Below are 14,152 nucleotides of genomic sequence, written 5' to 3'. Positions count from 1 at the left end.
GAGCAGATAGACCGCCAGATTAAGACTTCTACTCTCTATACAGTATTTATGTCTTTCCTATATAGTCTGGGCCTGGTTTTCGTCTGGCTTTCATGCACTTTACACTGATGAGCCAAAACATAATGACAAAATCTAATATGCTGCTAAAAGAGCTCTAAAGACCTCTGAAGATGCCCTGTGGTATCTGGCACTAAGACGTTAGCACCAGATCCTTTTTTTTGTTTAAGCAATTTCTGCTTTATTTAGGGGGGGAGGGAATGACATGCAGCAGAGGGCCTGAGCGGGACTCAAACCAGGGCCGCTGTGGTGACGACTCAGCCTTAGTACTTTGTGAGCTTCCGGGGCGCCCAACACCAGATCCTTTAAGTTCTGTAGGATTTGAGGTTGAGCCACTGCGGACCGGACCTGTTCCAACACAGCTCCGGTCTTACATCTGCCCCTTTGTCCTGCATCCAACACTTTGACTACTAAAATCAACTGTTCACTTACCCTCTAATATATCCCAGACCTTGACCTGCACTGTTGTTATCAGATAATCAACATTATTGGTTTTATCTGTGACGTTGTGGCTCACGGGTGCATGTTCTTTAATGTTCTGTACTCGTCTAAGTTGATATTGAACTAATATCAAGGATGACTGGACCCTGGATACTACATGTGTACAATTTAGGGTTGATATTGTCTGACATCTGTGTTTTTCAAATGTATTATAATAATCCCATGTTTTGATTTATTAAGAGCAAAATTATAGATTAGTTGCAGGCAGGATTTGCTAATTTCACGATGCTGATTGGAATTTAAAACACGTTTTTACTAGAGCTAAAGTTGAGAGCCTAATGTGATGCTAAAGGAGGGATGTTGCAACTGAGGAAGGTTAATGGCATTTGGCAGATGCTTTATCCTAATACGTACCAATGTTAGAGACACGTCTTGATTTGATAATCACTGAAATTACATACTGATTGGCTGGAATGAAAACCTGCAGACCTACAAAGGATTCACAGTAATTGAGCTGATGGTAGTTGATGCTCTCCTGAAGTGAACTCCAATTGTACAACATCTTGTTTTTCTCTGTGTTCAGGAGGCGCAGAGAGAAGCTCCAGGCACATCTGAAGGAGAGTCGCAGTCTGAAAAACTACTCTGCTAATTCCCATAATGCCCTGGATGCCAAGATGAGGACCACTAACAACAACCTGCAAATGCATGAGGTGACCGCTGCTGTTTTTCCTCTTTCCATCATGACTTTCTTTCTTTTCTGTCGTCTAGTTAAGACGCTCAAACATGTTCATACACCCTGACCTGACATTTGGAAGACGTTATAACTCGGACAACATCAGCTTCAATCAGTCGTGGTTAAATATCAGCAAGTCTCAAAAGAGTGGGATTCAAAAACCATCTTCTATTATTTATTACTTACACCAGTAAAAGATACAGTTCCCACCAAGAACACAAACCACAGATTTAAAACATTAGGTGCAGTTGCAAGAAGCCAACAAACATCCAGAATTAGATGTTTTCTAGCAGCGTCCCTGAAGAGATCATCACAAATCACAGACATATACAGTTCACCACGATTTCCACACTTAGTATTTGCATCTATCATTGAATTCATCAACCCCCTGTAGTTTTTTAGCTGCACATGAATCAGTATGTAGGCTATTCCCGTCTCCACCTGGCCACTTGCATCAGGCTGACAGGTTCTGTGAGCGAGCAATCGTTCAGTGGTTTGGGAGCGCGGCGCTGGCTAGCGCCGTCATTCATCATCTACTCAGCACTCTTTGTCATCACATCTCTCCCAGATGTGCTCCTCGGAGTGGCTGGTATGGAAAACACTGCGTTAATTTGAATGTCAGTCAAATCCACATCTGCCATTACCTTAGGAGAATGTGTGTGTGTGTATTTGTGTGTGTCATCATTATGCAGAAATAAGTTTTAACCACTTGAACATGCTTACTATATAAGTTTCCTATCTAATCTACAAGGTTTGACAAGAAGCTTTATTGAATGAATTGTACATTTCCTCTGAGGGCATGATTTAAATTTACAATGAAGCAAAGCATGTGTACTATACTGTATACATAAGGGACTCTCCATGCATCATAAACACATTTATACACTCAAGATGGATCAAATCCTAATTGTGGGACCCAGACTGCATGAATCAGAGATAATTGAAATTCACAGTAGCAGTTCATGAAACAGCTGACCGTCAGTCCTTGGCCTGATTTGGCTGATCTGTCCTTATTATTCCCATTAACATAAAAGTAAACACTCACTTGTTCTCAAACATTATCCAGAGCCAAAGCAGAAAGTTGTCTGATATTCTTAAAGTGTGGCGAAAAGTCACAGGGAAGGTCAAGGTGGATTGCTGGGCATTTAAAAAGAAGTGTTTTACTGTTCAAACATAGGAGTGGTATCGAACTTCTCATCTTCTCTCTCAGCAAGAAAGCAAATGAGCAGATTTCACCAAATTTCAAACTATTCCTTCAGAAACAGAGGCACCAGATCAGAGAAATCTTTCAAAAATATTTTGTTAAAGGTCCATATTTTACACTTCGCCTGTGTTGATCCATGAGAAGATATATTTGTGTTCTTAAGAACCAAAAACCATCTCAGTGTAGTTCTACATCTCCTCTCTCAGGCTTCTCTCTGGAGCTCTAGTGACAAGAGGTCTGTGAGCCAATCAGAAGAGAGGAGGCTCTGAGCCTCTCTTCTGATTGGCTGACTGTTTTCTGAGTGATCGAGTAAAAATAGCAGATTTCAGGTAACCAAAGGTTGGATGTTGGGTCCAGGTGGGCGGGGCTTGGGGCATAGCTGACAGTTGTGACTGCTTTATTGTGACATCACAAAGATACAGGAAGTCCTGACAGCTCGTTTTATCTACCTTTATACAATATGGGACAAATGTGTATATTATCTAGCTGTAGAAAGTTTTCACAATCCTCTTTGTGTATCAAATGTCCCAGCCTCAAGCTCTAGAGAAAAAGCCCTCAAGTATTCCAGTGTACAGAAACTCAGTGAATCCCTGCCCCCACCCTTAAAATGATAATTATGGCTGCTCATGTCACATACATGTCTAACTTGGATCAACAGGTCATAGATGTAAAAACTTCTGAATGGAGCAGCACTGCCAACTTTAATATTAGGCTTATAGACTTTAAAGCATCGGGGCATTCCTGCCTGAGGAGCTCCACTTGAGTTTCAGTTCACATAGGGTTCAGATAACTCAGATCAAGCTTGGAGAGCAGAGCTAACCAAGGCTTGAAAGTAATCTAAAATATCTGGAGTTTGTGAAGACGGCGTGTTAGGCCTGCCTCCTTATATTACCCTCAAGCTGAGTGCTCTGCGAAAGACAAACAACCTGACTTCCCAAACTTACGTGAACATCAAGGGAATGGCAACTGTCCAACCTTCTGCAAGGATTTAGATCACTTACAGTAAATGCCATAAAATTAGTAATGCTTTAATCACATTTAAAGAGTTAGTGTTTCTATACTGCACTGAATGTAAATGAGCATTTAAAAGTGAACATTATTTTGGTCTAGTGGAGTAATATTTATATTTCAGGTCTCAATTATTCCGCCTTCATTTATTGGCTCTTCATTTCAACTTGAAACCTGATTCAAATGTTCACATTTAGCTCTTTTTGGACATTATTGCTTTTACCTTTCACTTTTATGTCTTCCATATTCTTTCTTATTATGGAAGTTAATGGGAGAAATGTTCCAACCTACTGCTCTTTGAACTCTTTCCTTTTCTTCTTCTTCAGACTTTAAACGGGTCACTGCACTTTATCAGTTCACTTCAGCTTCGTGAAATCTTTTTCATACTTAATGAGAAATCACAGTTTAGGTTTTAGGATTGATTTTCTGGGTTTTGCAGGTTGGTTCAATTTTGGTAGGGAGGGGAAGAGATGGAGAAGGTGGAAGAGAAAGAGAAAGGAAGAAGAAATTAAATTAAAATCACAATGCCAAGCAACGATAATTGGGCAAACTAATAATGATATAACATAGATCCATATGACTCGGCAGCCCGAGACTGGATTACAGACCCTAATGCACTACCTCCACTCACATACCTGGACATTGTAAATTATGTCAGTTTTTTTGACTAAGTTCTTTCACTTTGCAATAGTTTAAAAGTTAAGAAAAGTTTTGCAGTGGCTGGATATAAGATCTAATCATTTGCAAGCCAAAAAAACAGAGAGCACAGTCATAAAGGTAAAGTGTCACTCCTCTTTTTGGTCCAATTATCAAACCAAGCAAAATGTAAAATTGATCAGTCACACTATTAATGGACTTTGGCAGATATGTTTAGTATCAGGTGCATAAAAAGAAGATCCTTTAGGTTTGTGTGCAGGATCCTGACGTCAACTTCACATTCCCTATAATGGATGTAAGTTTGTCCAACTAGAGCGGGTCAGGTTAAACACTCTGAACTAAATGGAGATCCACGCCTCCTTTAGCTCAGAACATAAACTCTAACCCGCAGACAGGAATCATACTTTTTATGATCTGTGAGCCTTAATTGATTAAAGTGAACTGTCAGTCCTCTCTACATTTGCAACTGAAGGCTGAAATCTTAATACAGTTTTAAGAGAATCTATTTAGTTTATTTAATTGCCACAATGCACCTTTCTAGCTCTGAGTCATTGTTGGTCAAAATTACCAGAGAAAAAGAGAAGCTACTAACACACTAACCAGCTGGGAAAATGCTAATGTTATTCAAAGTCATGGTTGTAGTTAGCTTGCTAACAGGACATTGAGTTCACACATTAGAGAGACGTATTTGTAGCGTCAGCTCCTGTCTGACTGCTAAGTCTCTTTTGTGAAGCAGTTTATATTCAAACAGAGTCATTATTATTCTGTTATTTGGCACGTTGATGATTATCTCCTCTGCCAAGAACAGAAAACTACAATAGAATACATTTCAACAGACTACAATAGAATCACATTATACTTAAATATAATAGGAAAGAAATGTAAAAGTAGTCCTTTGGCTCTTATTTTGCTAATTGCTCGATTAGCGCCGGCTCATGAATTACTGATCATTGTTTACTGTTTCTACAGAATGCATTGTTTAGAAAAAACACAGCTAATCTTTAGTGTAAAAATGTTGCTTTTAAAATCTTGTTTTATTTATTTCATTCCTCCACGAGCCTTCGGGGAACTTACATGCAAATGAATTGTATTTGTTTATTTATTTATTTATTTATTTATTTTTGCCTACGCACCCAGAATCACATCGATTTTTGTCTGCAGGCGATCAATTACCAACATTTCTCAACACAGAACAACAGACACAGGGTCACTGGTGTTCAGTAGCATGCACTCACAGAAATGTGTCACACACAGCAGGATGATATGCTGAATTTCTCTGCAGCCTTTGTTCGTCACTATAATTAAATCCCCATTTAATTTCGCCTTATCTAAATGCATTTTGGATTTTTTACATTCCCGTTGCATTTTAGCGAGTGCGTCCGTGGACGAACACCTCATGTGGTCGCGCGGGTCATGACGAAAGCAGCGGAAGTTTCCAGCGGTGGCCTGTTATAGAAAATGAAAACTTCTGATTAGCACCTCAGGGCCATTTGCTGGAAGTATTTGATTATACAGTAAACTAAAGAGCAGCTCTGAGTGAGACAGTCTCTCTCTATCAATCAGCTTTTACCACCCTATCATGAATTCTGCAGGTGTTCCACAGAGTCCGTCTGTCATTGCTGCATAATTAAATCTGTGCTATCTTTCTGTCTATCGTGAACAAGACTACCCTGCGCCTACTGCTAAGGTTAGGTCTGAGACTACAGTGTGTGTGTGTGTGTGTGTGTTTATAATGCTGCATCGCTGTTATTAATGCCAACATCTCTGTACAAATCATAGAAATCATCTCCTGGTTCCCCCTCCGGAGAGTCTGTCAGTGTTAAAAAACGTCTGTGCCAGAGGCATACGGTGCACACTAGCCTCTATCTCAGAGATTAAAACATCCATTACAGTCCACACACACATACACACATTCACATCCACTAATATACACCATTACATGCACCCTTTGCACTACAAATGTCCAGATGTGGCACAAAGTCAGCGTTGAAGTGATGATTACTTCTGCTCTGGCGTATCTGCACATGTTTATGGAGCTAAAGAGCCGAGTTTCTCCGCCTGCAGCTGTGCGAAGAAACATTACATTTTTATTGATGATCCCTGTGCACAGTCAGTATAGTGCTGTATGACGCATGCACGCAGTTTAGGTTTTCTTTTTCCTCAAGCGGTCTTTTCTAAAGCCTCGAATCTGTTTTCAAACGGAAACAAAATGGACGCCGAACCGCACAGTGTCAGCGTGAATGGATTGGAGGCACTTCTCCCTCCGTGAGCGAGTAGGCAATGCTCTGTATTAGAGAATAACTGATAAACAAGTTAAACACAAGACTTCTGTAACTGTAAAAGCAAAGCGTTGTTGAGTCAGGAAACTTGGACTTTCCTTCAGTTACAAGCAGCAGAGGCGATTAAACTCCCGTACATTTCCTCTCAATCATTAATTAATTAACAGCACATCCGAGCGTTGACAGATCCTCCTCCGTTTGAATAAGTGTAGCTGTGCTTTCTTAGGTCACCGGCGTAATGTCCCACAGTGAAAACTTCATATTTTCCATTTTATCACAGGCTGAGAAATTAACAACTTCTTGCTGGAAGCTTCTGTATCAATTAGCAGCTTGAATGTGTTTGGTGTCAGAGCAGCAGAGAGCGGAAAAGATGAGAGAAGTTTTAGCAGTCGCAGCACAGGCGGTGATGCAACAGGGCGGTGTTGGATTTATCTGATTGCTCCCTCAAATGTATTTGATTTGCATTAAATTAATACTGTATATCTGCATTCTTTTCATCTTACAGAATTGTGTAAGATAAGTATTGCATAAACATGGTGGACTCACAAGGAAAGAACCACCGCCCTCTGCCACGCCCCCAAGTCTGGCCTATCAGGAGCCTTGTAGGATTTGGTTTCTCTGGGTGTCTTACCTGAAATGTTCTGATCACAAAACAGTCAGCCAATCAGAACAGAGAGTCAGAACCTCCTCTCTTCTGATTGGCTCACCGACCTGTTGTTACTAGAGCTCCAGAGAGAAGCCTGAGAGACGAGATGTAAAACTACACTGAGATGGTTTTTGTATCTGCCGATATGATCCATGACTCACAAATCTCAGAAGATTTAGTCTCAAGAACAGTTGATTGGCATGAAGCACAAAGTTATCTCAAAGAGTTCAGACGTTCATCAGTCCGCAGTCAGACAATCTGTCTATAAATGGAGATGATTTCTTCTACTCTTCCTAGAGCTGGGCTGCTGAACTGAAGCCGTTCTGTAGGAAGAAACTTCCCCTTGAACATTATGCAGGTCTGATCAGCAGCTGCTGGTAGAGCTGGTTTCAGGTTATTGCTGCCAAAGGAAGTTCGACCAGTTATTAAATCCAAGGGTTCACTTACTTTTTCCACCAGCACAATCAGTGTTTGGTATGTTCAACAAAGACACAAAAGATTGTATTTATCTGTGTGATACAAGCTTAGGGACACTGGGTTTGTCTAGATTTGTGATATTTTATGACCAGTCAATGCAGAAAACCAGGTAACTCCAAAGGGCTCACTTTCTTCCTGTCACTGTATCATGATTTTATAAATACAATTCAGCCTCCAAATGTCTGAATGGTCACATAACCATGGCAGCATGTGTGACGCTAATGAGGCTGGTGTCCCGCAGAGGGTCCTTAAAAGGGATTGCATCAGTGACAGCCTTGTTAGTCAGACATCAAGCGCTAGGAACTTTGTATAGAGAACAGTCATGAAAGTACTGTGGAGCAAGAAATTGCACAAAAATAGGCCTCTCTTACCTGATGTCACCAAAGTCTAGAAGTTAGAGTGTAGACGATGCTCAGATAACGCTGAGGAGAGGAAACTGTCGCTGCCACAGATAGATGCCAACCACAGATAAGGTCTGTGTGTTGTAGGTGAGAAATCAAACCGGCACCGCTCCCCTTGCATCTTTCGGGCTTTTAAAGTTTGAAGCCTAAATCACTTTCTTGTGCTGTCCTGTGTTTCTTTTGAGAAGCTCACAGCAGATCTTTGCTGCCGTGTAACTGAGTGAGTCTGCCTTGTCAACCGCATCATGAAGCGGAGAATCAAAGAGCTGCTTTGTTTCATTGCATATTTGGCTCTCCAGAGATGTGGGGACTGAAGAAATGAAAAGAGTGAAAAAGAAAGAAGCTGGGACCCGCACACCTCCACTGCAGTGCTGATTTAGATATCCCGTCATGAGGGGGAGCGCAGGGGAGGAGAGGGGAGGAGAGGGGACACAGGAAGGATCAATGTGGATGAGAAAGAGATTCAAAATGGATAGAAAGCAATAAAGATGAAGATATAGATCCGTGTTATAGGAAGAATACAAGAAGCAATAAATCTTGTTAGAAACCATCAGGGTGAAATGATCCAGGACTTTTGTGTGAGTGACCGTGTAAAACAGGTGAACAAATTATCATGAAAACCTTATAATACAATACAACACCATGAGCTGCAGCTTCAAAATAATTATGAGTTGGCTCAAGAAAAAAAATGACATCATGAGCTTTTAAAAGATCTGTATGTATTTGCAGAATGAGACACCGTTGTTTATAAAGCAAGTCCACATATTTCAATTCTCCATCTTTTATTTCTTGATATCCCAGGGTACAAAGACACACTGAGAGCTTAATTGCAGAGATTTAACTAATCAACTTTCCCACTGTGATGAATCCAGGCTTTAAACAGGGCATATTAATGATTCATTTCATGGTATTTCTTGCCTTATTTCATGCGAAGTGTCACTTAAAGAAAAGATAGCACATGGAGCCGGGTTAATATGCAAATGATCTGCGTCTATACTATACTGTTCAAAATATTCAAATTTATTCTCTGAAATGTTTAAGATCAGCAGCAGATTGTCATATTAAACATTAGACATGGTTGTTACCATAGAATTAAGAAGATTTCTGTGTGGCGCTTTGCTGGGATCTCATCATTTTACCAAGGAATTTACAGGATTTGTGCAACTGTCTTAACGGCATTCAAACCAGAGCAACGTCTACGTGCGAGTCAGAGGGCTGCGTTATGAGTGACTAATAGAAAGTTCACATTATGTTGTTGCAAGTCCTCTGTGGCATAGAAGAGTAACTTCAATTTAAATGCAGATATACTGTGTACGATTGTTGCCTTTCACCTGTAACATACACACCACAGTGCGCCAATCTTTTCCAGGTAGGCGTCTCCTGTTTCTTGACCATCTGCCAAATATTGAACCATCGCTGTCGTCTGTGATGTTGCCACCCTCCAGAAGCCTTTGTGCTCTTCATTATATCAAGTTTCATTGTATCAACAGCCTCCCGTCTGCTCTCCACAACAATTTACCTCAATCCCTGAAAAGGCAAGAATGAGGACGAGGAAGGTGGGGTGGTGGAAAGACAGAAATAGAAGTGACGTGACTCCATTAAGAGTCTGACAATCAGTTTCCAGAATCAAAGCAGCAGGCACACCCCACCCTGAGGCTCCCAGCATGAGTGAGAGAGCTGGGGGAGGTTAACTGGAGAGATCTACGAAATCTCACCATACCCTCCTTAAGAAAGAGGAGACGTTTCATTGAGTGGGAACGCTTTACATCGCACCATGTAAAAATGTACGTCTTTAAAAGTGTGAAGTTTCACACTTTTTCTGGTGTTTTACTTGAAGTGTTGATATCCAGAAGAAGATATATATGTTGTTTTGTGCATTTCTCTGTGGACTCTGATACTTTCACAGTATCAATATAGAACATAAACCTGCTTTATGATTTTAAAAAAAATACATGGAAATCTCACTCTGTTAAAAAATGGGACCTTTAACGTCATATGATTAATTGATATGAAGGATTTTTCATTTTTAGAAAAACTTACAATTTTCTTGTTGTTCTTGTTTGTTTGTTTGTTTGTTTGTTTGTTTGTTTTTTGCAGTACTGCAAACGCTCCTCCCAGCCTCGCCAGGGAAACGACTGTGAGTCCAGCTTCCCGCACTGCAACATCACCGCCACACCGTCAAGCAGCTCCAGAGGCGCAGCAAAACATCACAGGTATGAGGTTCAGTTTGCACCCAGAGCGCAGCTGTTCCCCTCTGTTTACTGCGAGAAGCAGTTTTAATGCAGATTATACAAACAATAAGCAACTTCGGTGTCCTTTCCCGAACGCAGCGGGGACGCAGTGAAGGGAGAAATTGAATTACCCACATTACAGTGCAGAGAAAGCTAATGGCTGATTTACGGAAGAATGATAGTGATTATAATTAAAGCTATAAACATGTTAATAAGCATATCTATAACAGTCATGAACACAGACGAGATGGGACAGAGATAAAATGGGAAGCACATGTGCAGGGATTTATGAGCCAGCGCAGACATGTAAATCCTAGTAAGCTTTTTCTCACACTGCTCAGTGGTGTGTTCGAGCTGGATGGGCTTTGGCATGTTCATCAGCAGCAACACACTTCAGTTCGCGCACACACACACACACACACACACACGCACGCACACACACAAACAAAGTGTCTCCTTCTGAGTTAGAATTCCCATCTTCGCCCAGGTTGGTTTTTCTGTTACAATACACACGAGCAAACACATTCACCGAGCTGAAACAAAGAGAGCTGAGCTCCTGCAGCAGGAGTCTGTACATCACACCATCTATTGGTATTCTGTTTTTATAGCGTGTAGGAATTTTTTTACTTTGTCAGTAATATATTCAAAAACCTTAAAAAAACAGAGGGATGTTGGGTTGAGCATGACTCGGGTCCGTGGGTGGGGCGTGGCAGGGACCTGCCTCCATCCACCAGTGTGGGCTCCTGACTGTTGCTGGGGGGTCGGGATGCAAATTCTTTATTATTATCATCATCATCATTATTATTATTATTATTATTATTATTATCATTATTAACCACAGACCTTGATTAAAACATCTCATCATGCAAACACACTAACCACAATATACCACATCAATTCCAATGTTTTCTCAGTCACCATGTCTTCCACAGCGCCCCTCCCCTTTTGTTATTTCACCAAAAAAAACATGAAACCAAACTTTCATTGACCCCAGAGGAAATGAGGAAACTGTGCACATAATGTTTTTTTTTTTTTTTTTTGTGCCTTTGTTGTCTTTCGTTGCCGTTCAGTTACAGTCATTCACAGCCGAGAGCCTCTCAGTCCGCTCACGGTTTCCTGCTTCTTACTGCTGAGCGACTCCACCGCAGCAGCTGGGGGTTAATCATCTTTTTTCAGGGGAATGCAGGCAGCAGCTGAGAGGATGTCTTCCAAGGCAAACCAGAAATACCATCAGACAACCTTCCAACCACAAAGTCCACCTCTATGACCTTTTGGCCAAACTCCAGCAAGACTTTTCCTTCACCCTTTTTTCTCTCTGTCTCATTTTCTCTCTCCATAAAGAGAGTTTCTCTCAGTTGATCACAAAAGTCCTTGGCTGGAAGTCTGTTGCTGTTACCACAAATGGGTGATCGGGGTTTATTTTTTTTGCAGTCACATCAGCTTATGCACATACTCAGGCACTATTGTCCGGACAGCAGAGTTATGTTGGGATACCATGGTCCAAAATAGCCAGAAAGAAACAGGCCAAGGCTAATTCTGTTTTTTCAGAAATATCCCATTTAAAAGCCCTTATATAAAACTCTGCCAACACTATTAAGTGTCTGAATATAAGTTGAGCTCCCAGTTGTTATGGCTAAGAAGCCCATTTTTAGAGGCAAATCTATCCTTCAAAACAGCAGAGTTAAATATGAATGAGGGCTCAGAGCCAGAACATTGTAAATGGGGATTGGGCAAAAATTAAACCTGAAAAAAATATAAAAATATAATAGCAGCATGAGGCTACTTCAGTAAAGTAACTCATAGTGTGCACACACACTTTCTGGCTCTTTTGAGAGGCTGTATGTAAACAAAGGGGATATGCACATAAACACCATACTTTTTAATTACTCTAATACAACTGATTTATGTGGCAGCCACAAATGAGCAGTTATCTTAAAGGATGTGTAACTAAGCAGAGGTGTTGTTAATGACACTCTTCAGACTTCTGCAGGAACCAAGAACTCGTCTCAGGAGCTCAGGAACATTAACTGCATTTCAACTTCAGCAGGAAGTAGCAACATCATTCAAACATCGCAGTCACACGCTGCATTAGGGCTTTTACTACATAACCACGACGTCCACGGTTCCAGTCTCGGCCAGTGAACTTGTGTTACATCCATAGACTGTAAATATAGATGGATGTAGCCTCCGTGACGTCACCCACAGGTTTCTGAGGAGCAGTTTTGAAGCTGAGAGCGAGCTGCCCAGCCGTCACCATCATGGCAGCGCCTGACTCCGCCTAACTCTCGGCCAACCCAAAAATGGGTAAATAGGGCAAAGAGGTGGTGCCGTGTTTGGAGCCGAGACTTCGGTGCGTGCCGGTTTGTGGCAAGCATACGCTCGCCTACCTGTCACTCAAAAATGGCCAAACCCTCATTTAAGGCGGACTCTAGTGGCCATTTGTGGATCTTCCACGTTGGCTTCATTTTTCATAACGAGGGCTGGGTCTCAAACTCGGACACTTTGAACATTCGTCATTCGTTACCAAACTTTGATACTAAGGAGTGAATGAGTATCCACAAAAGTATTGTTATGAATCAGTATCGAGGTCAAGGTATCAGTATCAGTACCGATATCGAAAAATTAACTGACAGTCAAATAAAGAAAAAATCCACAAAAGAATTTGAATCTCTGTCACACAACAGTAAGATTAAAATAACATAATGAATGTAATTCAAAACAATGTGAGTCAAATGCAAAATGGATCAGAGTTCCTGGTCGTAGATCCTGAGCTTCATGCCTGCGCTCTGGGACTATTTGCTGGAAAAGGGCAATTAATTTTCCAGTCCAGTGTTTTATAAATATTCAGTTTGATAAAGCATTTGAGGTCATATATTGATACAGACATCACTGTAGAGATTATGCTTATTACAGATTTTCACAGGTCCATAATTCTGGCCTGGCTCCAAAACTGACCCGTGGAAGTGGATAAATTTATTCTAAAAAAGAAGAGAGAGACTTAATCCAAAAACAGCCAGAGGACAGACTTGATGCTCCACTAACTGACAGGCAGCCGTGGTGAAAAAAAAAAAAAGTAGCAATAAAAATCAATGTACTCGCTTCAAAAAACACTTCTTCCTCAGATGATGATGATATGATATTATGACATGTAATTAGAGCTGATAGCCATCTTGACTGATCCACTTTAGTTTTACACATACTGACACACAATCCTGAGACCCCCAGCAATACAACAGGACCCTATCTGACCCAGTTAAACTGAGTTTAATTTAGATATTGCCCAACTCAAGTTTTAAGTCTTAATTAATTCTTATATATAATAAAAGGGACCTGTGAGACTTCTGCTGCTGACACCAGCTAAAATCCCACTAGCTACGTATCTAACAGCATTTTCTATGACTTACTATATTCATTAATAACTTCTGACTCCTTCCTGACCTCTTTTTATTCCACAGAAGCGGCTCCTTGTCTCACAGCCCAGATCAGAGAACACGGACAGCTCATTGGTCAGCTTCGCGCAGGACCCCGCCCATTCCCCGAGGAAGGCTGAATCCAATTGGAGGATCCAAGTATTCGGGCCCCGCCTACCAACACCTTCAAGAAGTGGACTCCACCGAGAAGGAAGCTGAAGCACAGAGACGGTGAGGATTACAGAAACCACATCTTCCATAAAGGGTTATCTTTAGACAGGAAGTCATTCATGTCTGGCCTTTGAACGTGTGTATACGTTGATATATATAAATCTTACTGTGCGATGGCGACCACTGAAGCTTACAGGCTCTTACTATGCAGAGAAACAAAGGCTGGTTTAAGTGTAATTACAGCTTAAAGATCTATAGTATTTCAAGGTTTTATCCTCACCTCCCTCCCTCTCTCTCTTTTTTTGTCCCTGCTTTACTTCTTTGCTGGATCCTCCATGTGCTGAGTCATTTCAATGAAAGCCACTAACTGAAAAATACAGGACTGTCATGGAATAAGCTGTGGATTTCATTTCAAGAGTGGCTATTTCAAAGCCAAT

At 41.1% G+C, this 14,152-nt stretch overlaps 1 protein-coding gene across 1 annotated transcript in view; it reads left to right on the top strand.

Annotated features, from left to right (window-relative positions):
• Positions 1-14,152, top strand: part of LOC130181247 (pro-neuregulin-3, membrane-bound isoform) — a 335,378-nt gene that overhangs the window by 312,499 nt on the left and 8,727 nt on the right. Inside the window, exons 6-8 of the mRNA XM_056395233.1 lie at positions 1,082-1,208; positions 10,001-10,116; positions 13,590-13,775. Coding sequence (XP_056251208.1) covers positions 1,082-1,208; positions 10,001-10,116; positions 13,590-13,775 — 429 coding nt within the window. The remainder of the gene's footprint in view (positions 1-1,081; positions 1,209-10,000; positions 10,117-13,589; positions 13,776-14,152) is intronic.

Source organism: Seriola aureovittata, chromosome 14, assembly GCF_021018895.1.
Source record: "Seriola aureovittata isolate HTS-2021-v1 ecotype China chromosome 14, ASM2101889v1, whole genome shotgun sequence".
In the NCBI taxonomy this organism is placed as follows: domain Eukaryota; kingdom Metazoa; phylum Chordata; class Actinopteri; order Carangiformes; family Carangidae; genus Seriola; species Seriola aureovittata.
This window is presented reverse-complemented; position numbering and strand designations above follow the sequence as displayed.